Here is a 25,620-nt window from a genome sequence, read left to right as displayed (position 1 = left end):
GTTTCAATGACATGCCATACATGCACCCTGATGTCATAGATTGTAGTAAGACTTTGTTAAAGGAATTACTGGCATAAATCATAAGGTGCAGCTCTTGTTGGATTTGCCTGTGCTGCTATCAGGCTCTATTATAGTATCCCACACGGACCTGCTGTAGTATGAACATTTCCAATAGAACACAATTATGTTTGTGACAGGCAGAGAAGGAGCCAATCTATACTCAGTCCAGACTTGCAATATCTACATAAATGACAGAATAGGTAACGCTGACACTATTTAAACTCTTGTTCCCTTGTGTTCTAATTTGGATATAGTGCACTCATTCTACAAAGTTGCCAGATTGAAAACCCGGAATAAATATTAAATATACAGTGCTTACATAATTTGCCCTACTCCATGCAGTTTTTTAAATCGTTTGTTACTATCGATGAATATCTGCATAACAATGAATAATTTCCACCTTGGATTCAAATGGTTCAAACAAGGTATGAGATTTATAACCCAAAATGTGGAGCACAATGCCTTAAAGGTGCTTAAAAATATAAACCATTCTATTAGGATTATTTTGCAACCAACGTGGATTTATGTTAGCTAAGTTAACAAATACAAATGACTGTCTTATTAAAGAGAAAAAAATCAAAGCAGTAATTTAATTATGACACTATGGGATTCACCATTCTTGTATTTTTACCCTTTCTGGATAAATGGGCTTCCGGACAATGTACAAGGTTCTTAAGGCTTCCTACATATTTAAAATTATTAGTCCCAGACACCTAGGTGTATGAAAATATTAAAATACTTTATGTTGGGATATTAAATATAATACCTTGTGTCAACCCTTCCCTTTTTAGGTTCTATCTGTTATTGACTGTTTTGTATGTAAATCTGTATGTTAAACATATACATCCATTTATCGTACAGTCCTCCTGAATATATTGGCTCTTTATAAGTACATGATATAACAAAAAGGTTGTCAAATGTCTGGATGTCTAACTGTAGCTGCATTGGAAGCTTATGTAGTAAGTGAATACTTCTATTTCTGATTTAGTGACAGAAACAAGGTACAGGAGGCTGGCTAAGCAGCTCTTCAAATAATCAAGCAATAAAGTTTAAGTAATGTGTTAGGTTACAGATGCTTTTGCGTTAAGCTTTCAGGAGTTGTACTTATTGCTGACATTCTACTAGGGCCTAGTAACTAGGCCATTGGCCAGCATGGCAAATCAAGCTGTTTATTTATGCCCAGCTTTTGTTGGGAAGTATCTACCTGCAAGATTCAGAAGTGCTAGGCCTGGTTGAAATGGCTGGTTCTGCAAAGGTCTGTTGATCTAAGCATAAGTGAATCAGCCAAAATATTCCACCTTGGCTGTTCTCTGTCCAGTGGGCAGTTCAATGGATATCACTGTTGCACTTACTTCACTCTTTGTTTGTTTTCCTTTCCTAACAGATTGTAAATGTTTTGGGGCAGGGACCTTATCCCAATTAAAATGCCTAAGCATGAACCATAGCTTTATCTATTTTTACTTTATAACCTCCAATACCTCTCTCCCTGTTCGTGTTTTCACCTTGTAAAGCACTGCATGCAATTGTGGTGCTACATGAATTAATAACCACATACATACTCTAAACATATACAGTACCTTTGTAAATTAAGCATTTCACTTCTCTTCCCTCACCTGAAAACAGCCTTCCTTTAGGAGAAACTGTACCATAATATATAAAAGGCGTAAACTTAATTGTACATAGTTGATGAGTCCATCAGACTGACCCTTTGCTCAGGTAATACCTATAGTTTTCTAGATGATCCAAAGGGATGGTAAAATAACCTTCAGAAAACCACAGAGGAAGGAATACATTATTTTTTGGCTAGAAAAGATTTTTTTTCTCTCCTGAATTTGTGACATGCATGAAAGATGAAAATGGAGGCTAAACACAGAAATTTGAAACTTTGCTTTCAAGCCTATGAAAGAAACTGCCCTCTTGATCACAACAGTAAACGGAGCTGATATTTATATAGAAGCCATCAAATAACCTTTCAGTTTAGCTATGCTTAATCTGCATAACAGGGAGCACCTGAGGACCAGTAGGGTTGTCAAAGAAAACTGCAAACTGAAAATGATTTCATGATTTTTTATTAGTTCTTGTAAGTTAATTAATTGATGCATATTATGATCTTTTAAGGTGGATCTAGGTGAAGCAGAGCCAGCTAATTAATGTTGACATTTCCAACCGTGTTTAATTTGTTATTATAAGAAGGCTTTGACTGTATGTTTTGCGATTCAGAACTTGGCTCCCAGTGGTGTTCAACAGCCAGTCAAAATATCAACCTGTACATTATAATGGGAAGAAAAAACACCAGTGGCAGTAGCTGGTGCCTTTAGTTTGCAATGAAGCATCAGCTGTGTTCTTTGTGTCTCTATCACTTATTAATTGTGTTAGATAACAGAAGATAAATGCAATATCCTGTGCTCATTTTTTATTATTCTGTGGAAGCACATGAACCTATTAATACAGAAAGCAAAAGTGCAATAAATTTGACTCTTCTCTGCAGCTAAACATAAACATAACACGCTATCTCTGAAATTTTGGAAGAAGGTGCTCAGACTGGGGAGGAAAGTGTTTCCTCCTCTATTCTTTGCATGAATACTGTGTTTTATGTGAAATCGTTTCCACAGGTCTAAAGTCTGTGTACATGTATAGATAGTCTGGCCAAACTGGAATTTGCAGTGTCACTGTGGTTATATTGTACATTCTTCTGCTGTGCATTCAAGTCTATGGCACATATTTAGAGCAGAGATCTATGCAATGTGTCAATATGACATAATATGTTTAACTCTAATTTCTTGTAGGCTCTCTGCACAAAAATGTCATTTTCATCAGAGCCGAAACTCCGAGTAAGCAAAAGCGTCACGTGCCTGGGGCATAACAGTGGGCACGCAATAGGCGCACACCTCTTCTGTCTGCCTACCCCCATTGCCCCCACTGTGTGTCACAGCATCTGCACACTCTCCCACCTGCTTTGACACAACAAGTATGCACATGGGGGTGGGGGTGGAAAGGCAAGGGGGAACATTGCAGAACAAGGGCCATATTGCGCTTTGTACCCTGCAGTCCAGCCTAGATGAATTGCTGCAAGTCTTTGCACCTGAAAGCAGCGAACAGCCAGCACCTGGAGAGAAGTGTTTTCTGTGTGAACACTAAGGGGCACCCTCATGTACCCCTTAGTGCTCTTGTACATCTGTCCAGGGTCTTTGTAAATGACCGCTTGTGTGCTGAACATGAACACACATTGAGGCTCACTTATCAATGTATGAATTTAGATTGTTTGAAAGTACGATTTGCGAAAATTTGTATAGTTAACGATAATTTCAGATGTGCGGAAATGTTACCAACGTTACGATCCAAAAATATTGTGGTACAATCCGAAAGTTACAAAATTTTTGTATCCAAACGATCGTAAATGACGCGAAAAACTTTTTGACTTTGAACCTTCAGTGCATGTTTTTGGAAGCCTCCATAGGATTCAGTGGCACTCTGCAGTTCCAACCTGGCCAAAGGACAAAAGTACAAACAAGTCAAGAAGTTTCGCAAAGTGCGAAAAAGTTGTGCATATTAACGAAAATATTGTAGAAAATACGCAAAAGTTCTAAACTTTAGAAAAAAATACGAATTTTTAGTAATTGGACCTGTCGTACTTTAATCAATGTACCCCATTATGTGTGCATTTAACGTTGTGTGCTTCACAAAACTCCTGTTTGCAATAGTGCCATGACTTTATGTTTGCCTGTGCCCAAACATAAAGGATGGGGGAAATTGAATTTGGAGTACACACAACAAAAGTCAAAGCTGGTGCTTGGCAAAATATAGATCTCCACAAGGCTTGCAAAGCATCAATTTATCTTTATCCATTATTAACCTAATTATTTTTATTAGACTTATTAGCTTCCCTTTCCTAAGTTTGCTTTTGTTCTGAAAATAAGATTTTGTCATGCTCCAAATTATTAAAACCATCACTTGTTAAACCCAATAAAGTGGAATAAAATTATAAATTGTGCACAATAGTAATCGTGGAAGCGCATGTACAATAAAACAAATAGCTGCATGCGCTTCCACGATTACCATCGTGCACGCTTTTGAAGCCCATCCTAAGGGGGGCTTGTTCTAAGAGGGAGCAGCAGATCACCGTTCATCTACTCAACATTGAAGATCACTCTTATACATTCAACCACCAGGAAGCGCTGAGTAAGTTTGGTTTTTTCTTTTTTAAAATTATAAATTGCAGCCGTAATTACAAGTTGACAATAGACTCTGCTTGTGCCGAAGTGATGGGCCAGAGTACATCTCTTTTTTAATCCTCATACACTGGTCATTCAACTGCCAACTTGATGAGTTGTGCCTAAATTGGGAGCCTGTATTAGCCAGTATATGTCCAGTTTAAAGGGGTTGTTCACCTTTAAATTAACTTTTAGTATGATGTAGAGCAGTGATCCCCAACCAGTGGCTCGGGGCCAACATGTTGCTCACCAACCCCTTGGATGTTGCTCTAAGTGCCCCCAAACCAGGTAGTTATTTTTGAATTCCTGACTTGGGGGCAAGTTTTGGTTGATTATAAACAAGATTTACTACCAACATAAAGCCTCCTATAAGCTGATAGTGTGCATAGAGGCTGCCTAATAGCCAATCTTAGCTTGGCTTGTGTTGTTTTCCAAGTCTTTTTACATTTGCCTGTGGCTCACAAGTAAGAAAGGTTGGCGACTCCTGATGTAGAGAGTTCTTTTCGTCATTTTTTATTATTTGTGCGTTTTAATTATTTAGCTTTTAGTTCAGCAGCTTTCCAGTTTGGAATTTCAGCAGCTATCTGTTGCTAGGGTTCAATTTAACCTTGCAACCAGGCAGTGGATTGAAAGAGAAACAGAATATCAATAGAGAAGTAATAAAAAGTAAAAATAACAATAAAATTGCAGCCTCTGTTGGGGTGAGTGACCCCCATTTAAAAGCTGGAAAGAATCAGAAGCGGAAGGCATATTATTCAAATGAAAAATGAAGACCTATTGAAAGTTGCTAAGACCAAGCCATTCTATAACATACTAAAAATTTACCTACAGATGAACCACCCCTTTTAGGCAGAATTCAGCACTGGTTTAAATAAACCCTCCTTTATAATGCACTGAATATAGTGACCTATTAGCAATACATTCTCAAAAAAGATACTAACATCACACACAAAGCTGCCACCTTTAAACCTCTGAAAATGTTTTAAAAGTCACCAAATGCATTTTTGCTTTTTTTAGACTAGTTACAACACTGCTGAACTGTAATAATCACTCTTATTTATTATAATGTATAAACTAGCCTAAATGAAGCCACAAAGAGAAGTGATAAAGCCAGGTCCGTTGCCAGCCATATGACTACAGTAATTAACTTAATCACAGAAACAGAGTTTGTATGCAAAAGGATTTATTTTTTTTGCCCACAGGTAACTGCTTATAGATACCTTGCTGCCACCGCCTGTCTCAATGTTGCTGTGTACGCTGTATCTGCCAATCTGCCTATATTTGTGCAGTGCCTTCTTTTACTTATGTGCACAGCAATTACAGGTGATTAACTTTCAAATTCGCTTCTTTAAAAATTGTGTTCAATGTCCTCAACTATAAAACAAGTATGTTATAAATGGCATTTCTTAGAACAAACAACATATGCACAAACAGTTGGTGATGTGAAACTCACTGTTACAGGAGATTGTTTATCTGTGGGTGAAATGAATAATGCAGTCTTGTGCTTTGCATATGATAAATAGTGACATTTTCTGATGCAGAATATGGCCTTTGCAGGTGAGCATAATTTAGATATTGAATGAAGTTTCCCATGTGGTGCAAACATCACATGCTTTTGACTGATGGAATATATTTTAGTAATAAGTTTCCCAGCAGAAATGACAAAGAAGCCATCTTTCAGAGATGCTGGATTGTACAAATGCCTGTGATTGATCTGTTTATTCCTACTGCCATTTCACACATTGATATAAACTACTGTACATGCCCCTGGCATCTTTGTATAATGTAAGCAGACAACAATAAGTATACGATGAGAGTTCCTTCTGCTTTAGAAGGGACCAGAAATAGAAATGCCTTTGTGTCTTAATCCTATAGTAATAGCGAGTAATCTGGATTTGCAGTCATACAGAATTTTCCTGTTCGTCAGAATATATATATGTATGTATAAATATAAAATAGGTTGTGTTGTGTGTGTGTTACTGTGTTATTACTTCTCTATTAGTAACATACTAGGGATGCACCAAATCCACTATTTTAGGATCCGGCCAAACCCCAAATCCTTTGTGGAAGATTCTGCCAAATGCTGTACCGAATTCAAATCCTAGTTTGCATATACAGATTATGATAAAGAAGGCCTGAAGAAGTGCACAGCTAAAAATGTTCAGCTTCCTTGGTTATATGACAAATAGTCACTTGATTTTAAGGATTCTATTCAGTTCAGCCAGAGGCATGGATTTGGCCAAATCCTGCTGAAAAAGGTGGAATCTTGGCCGAATCCTGAACTGAATCCTGGATTCGTTGCATCCCTAGTACATATCTTGTGCTGTCAAGTAACCAAATTATGTTTTGTCCTAGTGTTTGCAGAGCAGGAGAGTGGATGGGAAGCAGGGTTTAATACGCAAATGGGAGGGGAAAAGGGGCTGAGAGGGGTTTGCTACTCTGCGCCAGGCCCCTACAAAGATATTTTGTGTGGGGGGGGGGGGGGTGAATTGCAGAGTAGTTACACCACTACATACGTCTGATCAGCATGTAGCCAGTGAATTTGAGGGAGGAACTGACCTTATATGTGAAGGGAATTAAAGAAGAAGCAAAGGTAAAAACTAAGTAAGCTTTATCAGAAAGATCTACGTAAATACAGCCATAAGCACTCATAGAAAAGCTGCACTCTATCCTCTAGTCCTCTATCAAAAGAAGCAGAGAATTTCCTGTCTCCTTTTTTTGGGGGTTCTTCGGTATCAGACTTCCTCTCTTTTAGGGCTCATTCAGGTTTGGGGCTTGAGTCTGCTCAGTTCTCTCCTCTCTCCCCCTCCCTTCTCCTGCTCCCCCCTCCCATAAGAATGCATAAGGACTCACTTCCCCTTACCCTTAGGAATGTGTGATCTGAGCTTCCAAAGGCTATAACTGCAGCAGGAAGCTACCAAAACCAAGCTAAAATGGCAGTTCTGCTGAATAAATATAGCGTTCTAGATGGCACTTATGTGACCAATCTATTGGCAGTAAAATGCAAAAATGACTTTCCTTCTCCTTTTACGTTGTAGGATATACAATTTTTTGCAGGCTGTGACATGCTGACTGCCTGTACATGTAATTTTGGGGGAATTAGCTATGGTAGGCAGGCATGCAGAAGATCTGGAGCATAGAGACAGGGACACCACGTCTTCAGACGAAACACAGGTTTATTTAGGGCAAATTCTTCCCAACATAAAGCTTAAAGGAACACAGTTCATCAACATACCGTTCATGGATATGATTTGTCCCTTCTTCAGGGCTCTCACCTTCCAGAGTAACTCACACTCAGGCTTCACCTTAAAGGAGAATGCAAGTCAAAATTTAAAAAGCATACTGCCCAATAGTCCTCCTATTGTTTAGTAAAAACGCCACACTTTTGGCTCACCTAATCAAATATTTACTCAGTCACACTTCACATTTTCTAGAACAGGCAGCCATCTTTAAAAAGGTATTCTCCCTTCCTTTCCCTCCTTGCTTCATACTGCACATGTGTTTCATTCCCTCCCCCCCTCCCCTCTGCCAGATCCGCTTCTGATTGGCTAGTGGGCATGTGTAGCTCAGAACAGGAGACAGGATCAAGTTACACACATGCTCAGAGAATAGGAAGGCTGCTGCTGGCAGCCTGCAGGAAGGGGAGAGAGATTTCAGTGATGTCACTGTAGTCTTCACACTGCTGTAGGCTGCCAGCACCATATCTCAGAGAAGCAAGCAGGGATCTGGGAATGTAGATATGCAGTAAGTACTTAAAAAGAATGCCTTTAGACTTACTTTTAATTTATATTAACCTTTCATTGTCCTTCAAGCCTTGCTGACTCTTCTGAGCTCTCATCCGCCTGGTCATGGCTCCCTCAGCTCCTCAGTGGCAGGAGGCACCCCCAGCCCCTCTGGGAGTTCCTAACACAGTGACGCTGCCTTCCTGCCCTGTGCCCTGCTCTGAGAGTGACCTTCTGAGTCAAGAATAAACTTCCAACTCAACCCCTTCCGCATGATCCCACAGCCCTTTTTATTTGCTGCTCACCTACAGCCTAATCAGGCAGCTACCTACAGCTGGCTAACTGAAAATAATAAACGGAGTATGGAATGGAGGGTCTTTCCTACTCTCCCACCATTCACTCCAGGGACCTATTCATTTGGCTTTTCCTAAGCCAGTAACATAAACACAGCATTACCTGCTGCAAAACCTGGCATTTTACCTGGTGCTATTTGTATCCCACCTTTAACAGTTGTGGAAATACACCGAATAATTATCTTTTCTCATTGCATCTCTCACAATGCCTAGACTGGCAGTTTGTGAATTCTGCCAGAGGGGATGTAGTAAGATGCAGCTGACAGTCACTACTTCATTGGCCTGTGGGTACTTTAAATGCTGGGGCCTATTTTTATCTCAGTCCAGGTCTGATTTATTGTGTAATCCTGAAGGACTCTCAGCAGTTTAAATGTTTCTACAGTCTCTGCTGACTATTGTTATGGTTTGCAAATGTTTATAAATTAGGAATGTACTAAATCTAGGGTTTGATTCAGGAGTCTACTAACATTTAATACTTTGCAACATTTTGCAAGATTTGACCAAACTGAATCTGGACCCTCAATGTTTTGGGACTTTTAAGTTCTGTCTTCAAACATTTTAACAATTGATTGATTTTTCTCAATTCAAACTTGAATATGCAAATTAGGCTTTGGATTTAGTTTGGGATTTGGCAAAATCGTATGTGGCGCATTTAGTATTTGGCCAAATCCAAGATGTATTGGTGTATCCATGTCATAAATTGTCCTCATGGGCCTTACCAATGTTTTTTGGCCAATTAATTAATATGTGACGACAACATGGACTGACTGGTTAAAGGAACAGTAACATTAAAAAATAAAAATGTTTTAAAATAATTAAAATATAATGTACTGTGTCCCTGTACTGGTAAAAGTTGTGTTTGCTTCAGAAAGACTGCTATAGTTTATATAAATAATTAACTGCTGTGTAGCCACGGGGGCAGCCATTCAAATTGAAAAAGGAGAAAAGGCACAAGTTACACAGCAGATAACAGATAAACTGTGTAGAGTACAATGGGAATCTATGCAACTTATCTGTTATTTGCTATGCAACCTGTGCCTTTTCTCCTTTTTTCAATTTAAATGGCTGCCCCCATGGCTACACAGCTGCTTTGTTTGTATAAACTATAGTAGTGTTTCTGAAGAAAACACACAACTTTTATCAGTGCAGATACAAAATATATAATATATTAATTATTTATTTAAATTATTAAGCTGCTACATTAGGGAGCCACACACATCCTAATGATAGTACAGTGTGGTGTCTGAATATTTGCCACATTAAATGAAAAATTGTCTTAGCAAGCAGCAGTCTTAACAAGCGCCAGTAGTTATATAGGGGGCTAAGTCACGCAAGGCTTTTTGAATTGCCCCCTTCAGTCTTTTCAACACAGGTTAACCCTGTGTTATATTGAAATGCATTATAAGAACTTTTTATTTATTTATTTTGTGTGTGTGTTTATTTCCTGGCTCTTTAAATTTTCTGTTGACTGCATATTCTTAGGGGGTGAAAAATGTCTAATCCATGCCAATTGCTTATACATACACTGTTATTACTGTTATTAGAACTCACTCCTCCCCCTTAGGAATGTGGCTCTGGGCCAATCAACAGAAACTGACTCATAGGTCTGTAAGAGCCATGAACAATTTTTTTTTTAATTTTGTCACACACATACATTGATAACTTTAAAATATTGAAGTAAAAATGCAGTTTGGAGCAGAAAAAAAAATGCATTTCTTGGTGGCATTGGTCCTTTACAGCTGAATTTTTTTTTAAACTCTGTTCAGTTCCATAACGCTGTCTCTCTAAGAACACTTTATATAAGTTCATATTTCTAGCACCCCAAATCCTTTATCACTCCCTATCATTTCCTAGAAAGATTAATCATAAAAAAAACTATTCCTCTTCAGACAGGGGTGTTTCTGGGGTCTATGCTGCCCTGAGGCAGCCTTTCAGATGCCGCCTCCCTCGCAGAGGTGTGAAGAGAGGGCCACATTGCTAGTACTGAGTTGAAAATGCCATTTAAAATCTGAATTTAATTTCTTAAAGCTACCAGGAGCTGCTTTTTGCTGCCCATAGTAACTTGCAGGCTTATGGCAGGGGCGCCCCTGTCTTCAGAATATCCAGCTATTGCTGATCTGCAACTGCTTTCAGTCTTTTACTGCCATTGGCATTGGTCTGATATCTAGTGGGCTCTCATAGTTAATATCACAAGCATCAGGAATGTGTATTAATTGACTTCTTATTGCGAGTGGAAAGAAACTGATTTTTCCTGTGATAGTTGCTTTCAGCTGCCATAGCTCAGTTCCACTAACTGTGGCAGGGACAATCAAGGCAGGCAATTTCATAGCTGGTATTATAAATCATTAGAGGATTGGTAAGGGAAAGGTAAATGTAGCCACTGAAAAAGTAACGGCTCTCGAGCTGCCCGCGCAGCTTGCCTGGCCGGGACATGGGTATGTAGGTTAAGTGACTTGTCCAAGGTCACAAGGTGCACCTAGGGTGGAATCGAACCCGAGTCGCAGTGGGTCACCACACTGAAGGCTGATTCCCTAACCACTAGGCTATCTGAGTCCTCCCACTTGTAGGAGGATCTTTTCGTTCTGTTGTCTTAAATATGACAGTTGGTGCGTCCTAACTGTGTGAAGGAAACATTCAGGGTTAAAGCCGGCTGCTTGCACCAAGACCTGTATGAGTAGGGGGACTGTTACATAAGTAAGGGGGACTGTAAATAAGTAGAGAGAATGAATCTGGAAACTGTGCTGCACTATTCATAACATAAAAATAGGCACAACATCTATTTGAAAAGTGTTTGACCTGAAAGCAGGTGCTTGTATGGCTATCCAAGCTGGAGCCAATAAAGCCCTATGTGGGTTATATGAGAGACTTTCCATAGAAGGCTGGCTGGCCACTATTATATCATGTATGTTTCCTGCTTTATAAATGTGTATATTATCAGACATATTGGTAGATAGTTTAGAAGCAGGATGGGCAAACAGGAACAGAGCTGCCAATCAGTGGGAAGTGCCAGAACATAAGAGACTTTTATCAGGGCTGCCATCCGGAACTTTGGGGCCCCATACAAGTTATTTATATGGGTCCCCCCCATGAACACAAGGATGGCACTGGGCAGTGAGTGACACATGGGGAATGGCATATGGGTGAAAAGCCTGTTATGACTGGCGTTACATGAGGGATATATGGGTATAGGAGAGAGGGTGGGGTTTATAAATGAAAGTAATGAAGAAGGCAGTAACTGACACATGGGGGGAATTTACAAAAGTGGTGATATTGAGACAAAATAAAAATGGAGATTGATTGTTGGATTTTCAACCTAATTCACAAACCTCTATCTCCACGTTTGTGAATTTGTCTTTTAAACAGACAGTTTTCAGATTTTGTCATTTTCCAAACATTTTTTTTATGAATTTGCATTTAGCTCTTAGTAAATCTGTTGGTGCCCCCAAACCCAGTCCCACATCTACATGGAATAAGGAACCTTGGAATAAGGATTTTACCAGCAGGGTTTTGCATTTCATATGCAATTAGTCATTTCACTTTGGGGGCATTTCCTGGGGGGTAATATTAGTTTGCCCAGGGAAACTATACATCATTTTTTTCAGGACAATCTGGGCTTACTAATGTTTTCTATATTTCTGTGTAATTCCACTTCTGTAATGAGATTTAAGGGTCTAAATACAGTCTTCTCTAGCCCCTACTCATTACTGGGCAGCAGCAATCCGGCCCACACACCAACATGCCTGGTGAATAGAGGTCCAACAGGATTAGGGCCCACTGGGTTTTTATCCAGTGCCCTGTTGGGCCAGTCCAACCCTGTACCCCAATATCCCAGTTTGGGTGCCAGTGTGTATGTGCTGTTTGCTGATCCCCAAGATGGCTGCTGGGAACAGGTAGGGACCAATGCTGTTAAGCAGCTCTGTAGTTCTGGACATGCTATGGGGGCACAGATAAGTTGGGGCAGATGTCAGTGAAGTGATTAAAGAGGAGGCACTGCTGCTAAAACTAAAAATTTGCCTGGGAGGCTTCACTTTTCCTTTTAATAAAAATGTTTACAATATATTCACACAAAATGTTATTATTGCCTCACTGATTAAGCTAAAACTAGCATAATCATGCAAATGTCAGGTAAAAACTTTTTATACATAAGATATAAATTAAACTTTTTTTAATCAGTGTTTTACTTGTTTAATAAAATGTTAATGAGGCTTTTTGCACCTATTGTTCTATGGTTAGAGAGAGACTTGTCCCCTAACACTAGGCTGCTAATCCCCATTAATATGTTAATGATCCCCCAATGGGGCTCCTACCTTAGGTGTGAAATGGAGACTGGGTGAAACCAAACAAAGAAGAAGAGCTAAAAATTGGTCTGACAGAGTTACAGTGAGCTTTACTCCATATTGAAAATGTCGGGGGAAAATGTCGGAAAAATGTCGTTAAAACGTCGTATAAATGTCGTTTGAACGACAAATTCACAAAAGTGTCTGTAAATTGTCTTTCTTTCACCAAAAACAGAAAAGTGGCGGTTGAGTCGGAATTTAGGCGGATTTCTGTTGAATCTTTGAATCTGGAGAAAGTGTTTTCCACCAGTTTTTCCACCACTTTTACTCCAAAAAGGGCTACCTCCACTTTTGTGAATTCCCCCCATAGTCTTACAAAATGAGCATGTACTCTAGGTCTCGGTGCAGGAGGGAGGCATTATGGGAGCTTTCTTTACACAGCTCAGTGTTTTTTCTTCTTGTTTGGCTTCTGATCATCAAGTGAAGTATGGGGAGACTTAAGGGCACTATTGAGACAACTGAAGGTATGACTGCAGCTTGAGATTAACTCTTTATTAGCCTTTTCTTCTCCTTTAGCATGTTAAGAAGCTATTTGTTACGCGGGGTATGTATATGTGTGTATGCAATCAAGGATGCCAATCATTCTGTTGGATGTAAGGTCTTTTTATGGCTTAAATATAACATTTCTATCAGCATAATTTGAAAGCAGTCACACAATTCTAATAAGTAAGCAATGTTGCTTAACTGTATGTAGAAAAACCTATCATGTATCTACCTCTATCTATCTATCTATCTATCTATCATCTACCCACACACGCTTAAAAAATCATAACAGGAGTCCGATTACATCAATCACTACAGCTTGAGAGGGAGAAAGTAGCTTCAAGCTAGCTGAAGCATATGAGACCCCTGAGTTTTTAAAATTTTTAAATATTTGACCACTGTATCTCTTGTGTGGCTGAAAATTACACAAAGCTATTAAAGTTAGTTTATAAATGTTTGATGTTAGTGCATTTTGAAATAAATGGGAATATGGAAGTGGCTTTCCTTACTTTGTTCTGTTATTCAGCAGAAAGCTATTCTAACTGGTAATTATAATTTGCTGCAGCTTCTGTGTGATGACCACGTTACTGCAATATTGTTGTTTTATAGAATACCTTTGTATATACACGTGTATATTATACTAATAAAAATACATATTTTACTTACAAAAATAAAGGACAAAAACTCGTTGGTTACCATTATTCTGTGTTGACCAAATAATAATAGGCGGCTATCCTACAATTTTGGTTCTAGTTTTAGTACGGATCATTTAAAGCAAGGTAAACAATGGTGTCTCATGTAGTGCAGCGTAACTGTTTATTATGAACAGTACAGGTATATTATTTAGAATGCTTGGGACCTGGGGTTTTCTGGATAAGGGATCTATCCATATTTTGGATTGCCATAACTTTTTGATTGTTAAAAATCATTTAAACATTAAATAACCCCAATAGGATTGTTTTGCCATGAATATTAATTCATGCAGCTTAGTTACCATAAAGGACAGACTAATGTTTTAGTAGTTTGTCCTTTTCAGGTGCACATCCTCAACCCCGAAAATACCGCCATACGCTTCCTACCTGTGCCTGCACCGGAATGAATGGAATACCCTTGGGTGCAGGCACAGGTAGCTGAAATATGCATAAAAACGCAAGACTTTCCATTCTCTTTTGTTTTTATGCGGATAACAGCTACATGTGCCTGTACCCGAGCATCCACATCTGACGTTCAATATATTTCAATGATGAAAAAAAATGATTTCCGTCACCATCAATTGTTATCTTGTCGGATGCTGCATGCAGCGTTCCCTTCCGACAAGCGAGTTGTGTCAGATGGCAAATCTTTCATGTAGTTTACACATCATATTTTTGTATAAGCCCAGTTATATTTTGCCCCACGTGACTACGTCTTACTTGCTGAATGCAATTTGCCAATCCGACACCATCCGCCAAAAGCACTTGTGGAGCCTAAACAAAAATAAAGTTATAGGGAATTTTTGTGCTTGAATTGAATAACATCTCATTTAGTGCCCAATGGACATGATTGCTACTCAAACCCTAAAGCTTAATTTAGCCTTAAAATCCCTTTATTACTGAAGGTTAAGAAAATAAAGAAGAAACAAATATAGTTGTTTTAAAATGTGCAATTTAATGGAATAGTCTAACCAAGTGGAAAGGAAGGTAAACTATGCAGAACTAATTTAGCATTCATGAAAAAAACTTCCCAGCTATCCCTGTTTTTGCTGAGCATCTAAGAAACCAGAAAGAATAGGTCCTTACTGGAAAGTACATTGAACTTTGTGAGGATTAGTCTGTAATCAGTACAAGAGGGCCTAACATTTTTCAGTATTTGAATATGGAGAATTCCTTGGATTTAACATGAACGTAGATGTGTAGTGACAATAGAGTTCTTATTCGTCTACAATATATTACCATCTATGAAATTTGATTGGGCATTTTCTCAGCGGCTTCAGGGCACCTTGTGTGAGGCAAATTAATGCAAAATCTTTATTGACATTTCTGTTTCACCATTAAGCCTTTAATTATTTTGAGCTGAAAGGATATTTATAATGAGTGAGTAGATAGGATATATTTTTAGTTCTGTAATAAACGCATCAACTGACTCGTAGATTATAAACGATATCAAGAAATTAATCAACACAACTTTGTATTATGAGGTAACCTCTGCTACCTCTGCCCCACAAAAACTGCTTTATTCTTAATACATTTTCATTGTGACATATATATGTGAGATATATATATATATATATATATATATATATATCAAAAAGATTACTTCGAGTGCACTCCAGGGTCTTTTCCATAAAAACAATCTTTATTGTAATATTGCCATCTTATCAACGTTTCGGCTCTAGGCCGAAAAGACCCTGGAGTGCACTCGAAGTAATCTTTTTGATATGTGAATTTATCCCTGAGTGGCACCCGGGCAATTTAGCAAGCTGATTGAATTGGATATCGGAAGTGCGGATCGAGAATCGAGATTCGGTTGTGTATATATATATATATATATATAAACAAAAAAAAACAAAAAAAAAAGAGAACGGCACTCACAGGAAGTTTCACACCAAAGACATCAAATGGTTTGAAGAAAAATGAGGTTTCTTTATTAGTCCGACGTTTCAGTTTCATCAGGGACAGTAGTATTGTGTTCGACAGTGAACGCCTTTTTAAACCCAAAAGGGCGCCAAAAGTGGTTGCCAAGCAACCATCAACATATTCAAAGTACATACAAAACAATCAAAATGTATAATAAACGAACAGGGGTAATAGTGCAGACATGCCCATAAGTGTAGGGCAATGGGGCGAGTACAGGGAGACAAAACAAAGGGATATTCCGCCAGCCTTCCAGTCCCAGCGTCTGAGGCACACATCGCTTACCTAACCCACAGTATGTTCAACCCGTCCGTGCCCGAATGTATGCTGCTCTGCTGTGTCACCGTTATTCACCCGTACTTTCGATTAGTTGTGGGTGGTTGCTAGGCAACCCGTCAGAGGTATATATATATATATATATATATATATATATATATGTGTAATGTAGCACAGCTGGCTAAATGAGAGAAGAAAATATCTAGGCATGATTTTTGAACACGTAGAGTTCATGGGGGTTGTTTTCATCTATTAGTCACTATACCTTTTACCACAACTACTTCTTAATCTCTGCAAAAAAATTTGCAGGTTTCTATAAATGTCTTAAATGGGCAGATAGTGAAAATGCCTTGTTTTCTGAAGGCCAGTGATGCCGTTTCCTGACTTTCCTCATAGCCGTTCAATTTATCGAGTTATGCTCATTATTTGTTAGATAACAGCAATAGTGCTTTTACATTATTCTTTGCCAATATCGTTATGGAATCATCAAGGAGAGAATGTGGGAACTTAATTTAAAAACCTTTTTAGATCTTCTCTTCTACTAATTCCGCTCTTGAACACTAAAATGAATATTACACAACTCCAGTAAGAAATTTACAGGCAATGTAGAACCATTAAGATTGAGAGACCTGGTATACTTTTTTTTAACACAAAATACATGTAGATAGATAGCTGAAACCTTTTTACTGCCGGAGAAGTCATGTAGCATAAAGTCATGTAAGCTGAATAACGAGAAAAGTATAGGCTATTAATTAGCTCAAAACAGCTTGCTGTCTGCTGCTATGTTATTTATTTGACCATCTACTAAATGAAATATTGCCTGCCCCACCTATATTCCTCAGGCATACAGACAAGACAGGCAATTATTTTTAGTTTTCATTCTGCACATCTTAGATGTCACTGCATTCCCCACACTAGCCAAACCTCAAATCCTTTGTGAAAGATTCTGCCGAATACCAAACCTAATATGAATGAAGGAGAAGGAAAGGCTAAGTTACTTGGGGGTGCCAAAATGTTAGGCACCCCCAAGTGACTTAGATCGCTTACCTTGTACCCTGGGCTGGTGCCCCTGTTAGGAGAAAACAGCACCAGCCTGGGGTACCTGTAGCGCAGCGCTTCCTCTTTCTTCTCCCGGCGAAATCCGTTGGCCGGTGCATGCGCAGTAGAGTGAAAAGCCGACTTTGTTTTTTAAGTTCGGCTTTTCACTCTACTGCGCATGCGAACGCAAGTGAATAGGAAGTAGGAATCGCTCGCTGCTACCCCGGGCTGGTGCAGTTCTCTCCTAACAGGGGCACCAGCCCGGGGTAAAAGGTAAGTGATCTAAGTCACTTGGGGATGCCTAACATTTTGGCACCCCCAAATGACTTAGCCTTTCCTTCTCCTTTAATGTCCTGCTATTAAATATTTGAATTACCTATTATTAAATTAAAAAAAAAGAAAAACCTCTTCAGAAGGGATGCACCCACCGTCTTTTGGGTTCTGCCGAACCACCGAATCCACCCCAATGGATTCGGCCGAATACCAAACCAAACGCTAATTAGCATATGCTAATTAGGATCTGGAAGGGGTAAAAAAAAAAGTTTTCCCTAGCATTTAACCCTTCTGAATGCTAATTCGCATATGCTAATGTATTAAAGTTAATTTATCACCTGCTCTTAGTAGACTGATAAGGCCAAACAACCAAAATATACAAAAATATCAATTTACACCAACATTGACATTTAGGTTATTCCTGCTGTTTTGGACATACCCAAAAATGTTTCAATACACACATACTATCACACAAAATGGCCATGTGTTTTTAAAAGGACATACCAGAACAATAGACAAATATTGAAATGGCAATGCATGGATTCTTTTTTTAAGAAGTGTCCTTTTAGTTACCTTTGTCAGCAGTCTGGTCTTCTGATTTGCATGTGTATGGATTAAATTACTCAAACTAGTTCAGTGACTTAGAAGTATTTTTGGACACGCATGTTGTTACACAAACACGCATGTAAATTGGAAGCTCCCATCTGCTATCAGGGAATGGGTGTATATAGACCTGGCAATTTTTGCACTGCAAATAGGTTCATTGCAACAGGAAGGGATACCAGGTATTTTCATTCCAGAAGAGACAGGTTGTATGCTAACTAGATCTCTTACCTATACAACTTCACTTGTTTATCTTAATTAAGAAATGTGTGCCCTTTGCTGAGTTAAAGGAGAACTAAAGCTTAACTGAAGAAGTAGGCTTGAAATTTTGTACGTTATGTTTTGGGTTTTTTGTACCAGCCCAAGGCAACCACAACCCTTAAGCAAGGGAGATATGTACCTCCAAAAATGCCCCATTAGCTCCCCATCTTGTTTTCTGTTGATTCACTGTACATGCTCTGTGCCACTGTCAGTTACTCAGCTTAGGGACTGACGCACAATATACTGTATATATAGAATATAAATGTCACAATAAAAGGCTGATTAGTAATTAATTCAGATATTTACTACATGGCAGCTCTGTGACCAGTGCAACTATCATCAGAATTTAATAATCAGACCTGTAGCATCGGCTTATATGACAGGCCAACCTCATTTTCTGCTTGAGGTTTTGCAACGACCCCTAAACTCAGCTTCTCAATAGTTGCTTAGAACACACTGAGCATGTGAGTGTCGCTGACACTTTCCAAGATGAGAAGCTCCTGTGACAACTGTAAACACCTTAACCATTACTACTATTGAGATGCTGACATTTTAGGCTGGTGCTGTAAGTTCAGTATATAAAGTATGGCATTTTTAGCCATATTCATTTTTAGAGTTTAGTTCTCCTTTAAGGGTAGAAAATCACTTGGACTTCGGTAATATAAGGTACTATCTGTTAACTACATTTAATACAAATGTAATTGTGTACTTGTAGTCCTTGTGTTAAGCATTTTTTTGGGTAACAGTCAGCCGCTAACGTATACTGGAATATGGTCAGCAGAATGTCCTCGGTAAGGCACAGAAACAGTGAATACAAATATATGCTTCCACCTCTGATCTTTACTAAAATTATTATTCTCACCTTCTCAAATCTACAGGGATTGTCCAGAGTACTTCCACCAGATGAGCAGACAGATCAGAATACTGGATTACAGAAGCCTCTATATAAAATAAGGTAATATTCATAGCAATTTCATCATCTAAATAGTCTTTACTGCTGTCTAAATTTATACATTATTTCAGCCACTGCCCCCACAGCTAACATTCCAAAACATCTGATGGGGAATGATAAAAAAAACACACCTTGCTCATTGGTCAAAGACCATTGAGCAAATTTCTTGCATACAGAGTTTTTATGGCTCATGGGGCCAACATACTGCCCAACTGCCATTTACACAGGAAGCATTTTGATATGAATAATTTGAAGATGGGTGTGATTGTAAGCTACCTGGCAAACTAGTTTTCTAGTAAGCCTACATTGCAAACACACATATATATATTCACACAAAAGATGGCACACCGCTACATATCATACCTCAGGTGCACGGTAAAAGGTTCCAATACTGTAGAAATAACCAGCAACACGTGTTTTTAAAACAGCATAAACAGCCGACATTACATTGAAATCTAATTGCTGATTGGTTGCCCTGGCCAACATCATCGGTAATGCTTCACTCCACTTTTTACACAGCATGATAAATATACCCCTTAGTCCTCAAACTACGGCCCCCCCTACCCCCGCTGTGTCCTCACCCCTGGCTACTAGGTACAGGTAGTAGCCAGGGGTGAGGACACAGCGGGGGCCAGGTAAATGACCTTGGGGGACCGTATCCAGCCCGTGGGCCATAGTTTGAGGACCCCTGATTTACAGCAAAGTAAAGTGAGAGTAAAGACTAGACACATTAAAGAAAGAAATCCGAGTTTGATAGTTACTTCATACTCACAAGATTTAGTGGAAAGAGAACAAAATCAAAGGAGTTTGGGTGCATCAGTGCCAAAAGGCTAGTAGAAGGTAAATGCAAGGGAGGGAAAGAAAGGATCCAAAAGAAGTGGTGGGGAGGAGTGGGGAATTGTAATAAACCCAAATATAACATTTTGCACAATTAAAGTCAATTTAATTGCAAATTTACAAAATACATTTTCAATGATTTTAACATTATTTTTAAACATAAACATTATTGAAAGCTGAACTGGTTTATAAACTGCTATTTCATTCACTGCTGGTAGCTAAAAGTCTACATCACTTTACAAAATGCCTTGCATATTCTCTGAATTACAAGACATTGTCAAAAGGAGACTGACAGAAGTGTCCAACACTATATGCCCACAGACACTCATTGCAAACATCTTGATATAACAACACATCTCTATTGACACCCAATAAACACACACAGTGTTCATTTTTTTATTGCGAGCAACAAATAGAGCCTGGTGCTGGGATATGTGGAATATGATTTTTAGAAAGGTTTCCAAAAATGTATTGATAAAATCCAGCACCTATAAATTATGACCTCGAGCCGAGCTCCTTTAATAAGCACTCATTGTGGAACTCACACAGAGACACAGCAGGTCACTTTGCTCTCTATGTAATAGATGGTTAGGTTGATCAGTGTTACTGATTTCTGAAATATGGCGTGAAAAATGACTCACATTGATCGAGGCTTCAAGGCCCTATGATTTAAATAAGAATGATGACATTTAACACAAACACAACAATATATAGTGATATACAATACCTTCATACACAATGATACTGACCCTATGACTTCAGATATCTGTGGATACACAGTGACATACAAACATGTAATAACATTTGTGACATGTGACATGTAGTGTGACATATGCAAATGTCTCTCAAAAGCATTTAAATGACATAAAGAATAACTTAAATTACATAAAGAATGTAAGATATACATATATGCAGTGGGTAATTCACACACAGGCAGTGTCAGATACACACAAAGTGATGCACAACTTAAACGAACAGTAACACAAAAAAATGAAAGTGTTTTAAAGTAATTCAAATGTACTGTTGCCCTGCACTGGCAAAACTGGTGTTTTACTTTCTACAGAAACACTACTATAACTTATATAAATAAGCTGCTCTGTAGCCATGGGGGCAGCCATTCATGCTAAAAAAAAGGCACAGATTGTAGTAGAGGAACAGTGGAGTAACTTGATTTCTTAGAAAATATAACAGTAGTTCCCCTTTAAGGATCATATAAATTTAGTTGTTGAAACTCCTTGATTTAAAGAGCAACCTGTTTGAGAAATTCATAAACATCTGCATGAGATAGCTTGAGTTCTTTCATCTGCCTTTGCTGATATTTACAATTTATTGTTGCAAAGGGCATAGGACTCTCATTGTGCGTTTGAAGGTCATCACAGGAAGGCACTGAGGATTTCTGGATATATAACTTCTTACAGCCTTTGCACTTTTGTAGACAGGAAGCTTATAAAATTAAATGTGTGTCACAAAGCTACAAATAATGTGAACTTAAAGCACTAAAAATATACTGTACTTCATGAAGGTCACATAAAGGTCCCATTGTGAACACTATTAGTAATATATACTGAGCATGTTTGTAAGGCATATTCTAATAATAATATACATTAGTTTTTAGAAGTCCAGTTGCATATGATATTTCCAATAAATTGTGGCATAGTGGATAGCAGTGCTGCAGGTGGACTAGGGTCAAGTAGAACTGGTGCAGTATCTGCAAAGAATTTGTATCTTCCTGTGTCTGTGTGGTTTCTATCTACACTCCAAAAACACAGAGGCAGATTTAGCGGTTCCTGATAAAACTGACCATTGTGTGTGATACAGACCTTAGATTCATAGCTCTACTGGGTCAGGGACTGATGTGAATGATGTATACTCTAATGTACTTGTAAAGACATATTACCGAATGTCACCCTGTAAATGCCCTTTCTGCAGAGAAAAAAAAAATCCCAAAGACCAATAGTCTTTCCTTATAATTTAGTAATTTTATTCCTTGGTCCAATTTTTATAGCTCATTAATAATAACTGTATACTAAAGATGAGGCCTATAAAATGGCTACATTATGTTTTCTTCCTTTGTTATTGCCCTTTTTTATTTAAGAGTTTACTTTGTTTGCTTTGGTAGACTCCTTATGCAGCCAGAACTATTCTGTAGTAGATTTTCTTAAATAGCCTAATGCTCAAGAATAAATTGAATGTTATATAAAAATTATATAAAAGTGATATAAAATACCATCTTTTATTTTTTTTTTATTTTTTTCTCTATGGGGCTGATTTACTAAGACACGATTTCGAATCCGAATTGGAAAAATTCCGATTGGAGACGAACATTTTGCGACTTTTTCGTATTTTTTGCGATTTTTTCGGCGTCTTTACGATTTTTGCGTAAAAACGTGAGTTTTTCGTAGCCATTACGAAAGTTGCGCAAAGTCGCGATTTTTTCGTAGCATTAACACTTGCACGCAAAGTCGCGCCTTTTTCGTAGCGTTAAAACTTAAAAGGCGCGACGTTTCGCGCAAGTGTTAACGCTACGAAAAAATTGCGACTTTGCTCAACTTTCGTAATGGCTACGAAAAACTAGCGTTTTTACCCAAAAATCGTAAAGACGCCGAAAAAATCGCAAAAAAACGAAAAAATCGCAAAATTACCGATCATTACAAAAGAAACGCAATCGGACGCATTCGGCCCGTTCGTGGGTTAGTAAATGTGCCCCTATGTGTACATCTCTTGACTTTTACTTTTCACCTACCAGCAGGTCGGGACTCCAAGAAAGCAAGATCCTGACTTGCATACCCTCCCTTACCTTCCCCTCCCCTCTCACATTCCCTCTCCTTTCTTAAAAAGAATGACACGCAATGAATCATATTTGGTTGACAATGGCATACTTTATTGATGTAACCATATACAACTCTTTGAACCATTGATTACAATGTTATGTAACATGTCATGATCAATAAAAAAGTTAAAACTCAAAAAAAATGCTTAGAGGAATTATGCAGAACTTTCATAAGTGCATATTAAAGGGGTAATTCACCTTTAAAAAAAACTAATATAAAATTTGTATTTGGCACCAGTACAACAACAACTACTACTTATAATAATAATCTTGTTTCCTAAATGTTTCACAGCTTTACTTCTAGTTCCTTTCTACTGTTTCTTGACTAATGCGGTAATGCACTAAAAGTTATTGGAATAAAAACTCACAAAATTTAGAATGCAAGAAATTAATTTTGTTTGATTATTACTACATTGCAATTCGTGATGTATCCAGTATAAGACTTTCGCTGTGCGTGTTGGACCAAAACAAAGGTTGTACAACTGTGTTTTTAACGGCGGTAAATGAGTTGCTAAATAGTTTTGCATTTTCTCAAAGCATAGATAAGTGCTAAAACACACAAATATTTTTAATGTTAAAGACCTTTATTTTATACCTCTGCTGTCCAAATTTCTTCCTAGTATTGTATTATTTCTTTAAAATTTCCTGTTGAAATAATCAAGCTCCATGTTTTTAAACATGGCAATATACAGTATTACTGTGTTTAATATCAGAAAAAAACATTTATGATCTAGTTATTTAAAGTGGATTAAGGGAGAAGTCCTGATTAAACCAGCCCCATACCATATGCTCAGAAATTCTGCAGTACCTTGTTATGCTTAAAAGATATTGTCAATAAGCTTTGCTTCTTGTAGCTAATCAAATGTTTCAGCTACAGTGTAATTGGCATGCTGATCACAAGCCACGCTGATCACTGCTAAGCTAGAGTAGGCTCAAATGTATTATGCCTGCTGCATAGGCAGGTGCAAAGCCATATCAAGGTATCAGATTCCATAACAGTCATAGGAATATTGGTGCATCCTGGAAGTTGACATAACACCTTTCTCATAGAATGAGTTTCTGGCCTTTCCAGCATCGAACAGGTGAATAATGTTAATAATAATGAATAATAAAATCTCCTTCATCTGTGAATGGTGATGTGAGTTGGGCAAGCATGCCTGCTTCTCCATTATATAAAAATGTTCATTTCAAACTCAGTGCTCAATGAGAATTAGCTGTGCTGCAGTGAACTGTCAAGTAATGCCATTAGCCTCAAACATACACTAAATGCCAGTAAGGATTTTGTAATAATAGTCTTCAGGTGCTCCTGTCTTAGTAAAACCTATGTTCTTCTCTTCCCTGGTTCAGAGAAATCACCAGAAAGGTAGAGATTTCAGGGAGTGGGGGACCACTTGGCATCCATGTTGTGCCTTTCTATTCTTCCTTTAGTGGAAGGTAAGTTTTTCTTCCTTTAATTGTAAAGTATAATATGCTTTAAGATGACATTTCACTCAGATTTCACTAAATAAATGAATAAATGTTAAGTTCTTTTAGTCTACATGTGTTCACTGACTTCTGCTGTGTGTAATTTCAATTTCCACTTAGTTCAGATTCTAATATCTGCATATCTAATATCTAACAAACAGCTGGAGGCAAGTGCATAAAAAGTGAGTTCCATGAAATACCACAGTCTACATTTTCTTTAGGTACCCTTGCCATAATATTTATGCCAGTGTCAATCCAAAGCTTATTTGTCAATTTACAGTATTAGTGATCATTATGTAACATTATTATAAATTAATAAAGTCATTCAAGATGACAGAGATATCCCTTATCCAGAAAACCCCAAGTCCACCACATTCTGAATAATAGATATTATATAATTGTACAATGAAATAAAATAATATCTACTACATTTTTTCAGGCCCTTAATATCTTTCATTCCTATGCAAAAAAAATCGTTATTAGTCCCCAGCGGCTTAAATTATATTCATAACCTATCATTATTGTTCCATAGGTTCAGCTCTGATGGTTTCCTTTTGCCCTTTGGTTATTAATTGGTTTAATTATTTGATTACAAATTTACGATTTTGCCAAAATCATTTCAGTTTCAAAGCCCAATCTGATACATATGGTTCTAATATAAATGTATTCCTGTGGGTAGTGTATCTATTTGGAAATATAATAATTGTATCTTTTGCAACTCTCAGAGGCATATCCTAAAGTGGTCATACATTATATGATCCTCTTGTTTGACGACCTCATCAAACAAGCGGATCTTATAGTGTATGACCACCTTAAAGGAGAAGGAAAAGTAAAAATCACTGGGGGGGTGCCAAATGCTAGGCACCCCCCCCCCCCCATTGATTGTAATCGCTTACCTTTTACCCCATTACAATGAAGGAGGTGCGAGCAATCGGAGTGAGGGCCGCAACAATCAAGCCTGCTCAATTGACATCTAGCCAATTTTCAGCCAGATAAAGTTTGTGGTGGCCTGTTGGAGGGCCCCATACATGGGCAGATAAGCTGTTGAATGTCTGAAGGACATTTAAAGGAACATTAACACAAAATATGAAAGCCTATCAAAGTAATATTTAAATTTAAATATGCCCATGTATCGCCATGTCAAGCTGTGCGGCAGACATGCTATAGCCAGAACAATGGGGCAGATTTATCAAATACTGTTCACCCTGGCCCCCTCAGAAGATTCTTTTTTTTCAGGGGGGCCCAGTGCAACCAAGTTATGACACTGTCTGTGTTATTAAAGCCGTGCATTTTTTTTTGTATAGATAA

The 25,620-nt window shown here is 38.1% G+C and overlaps 1 protein-coding gene across 5 annotated transcripts in view; it reads left to right on the top strand.

Moving 5' to 3' along the window:
* pard3b (par-3 family cell polarity regulator beta) overlaps window positions 1-25,620 on the top strand; it is a 673,678-nt gene that overhangs the window by 191,950 nt on the left and 456,108 nt on the right. For all 5 annotated transcript variants that reach the window (XM_031893388.1, XM_031893387.1, XM_002936393.5 and 2 more), the window contains exons 5-6: window positions 19,108-19,184; window positions 24,196-24,282. In XM_031893388.1, coding sequence (XP_031749248.1) covers window positions 19,108-19,184; window positions 24,196-24,282 — 164 coding nt within the window. The remainder of the gene's footprint in view (window positions 1-19,107; window positions 19,185-24,195; window positions 24,283-25,620) is intronic.

This window comes from Xenopus tropicalis, chromosome 9 (assembly GCF_000004195.4).
Source record: "Xenopus tropicalis strain Nigerian chromosome 9, UCB_Xtro_10.0, whole genome shotgun sequence".
Classification (NCBI taxonomy): domain Eukaryota; kingdom Metazoa; phylum Chordata; class Amphibia; order Anura; family Pipidae; genus Xenopus; species Xenopus tropicalis.
Note: the sequence above shows the minus strand (reverse complement) of the source record. Positions and strands in the feature narration are given on the sequence as shown.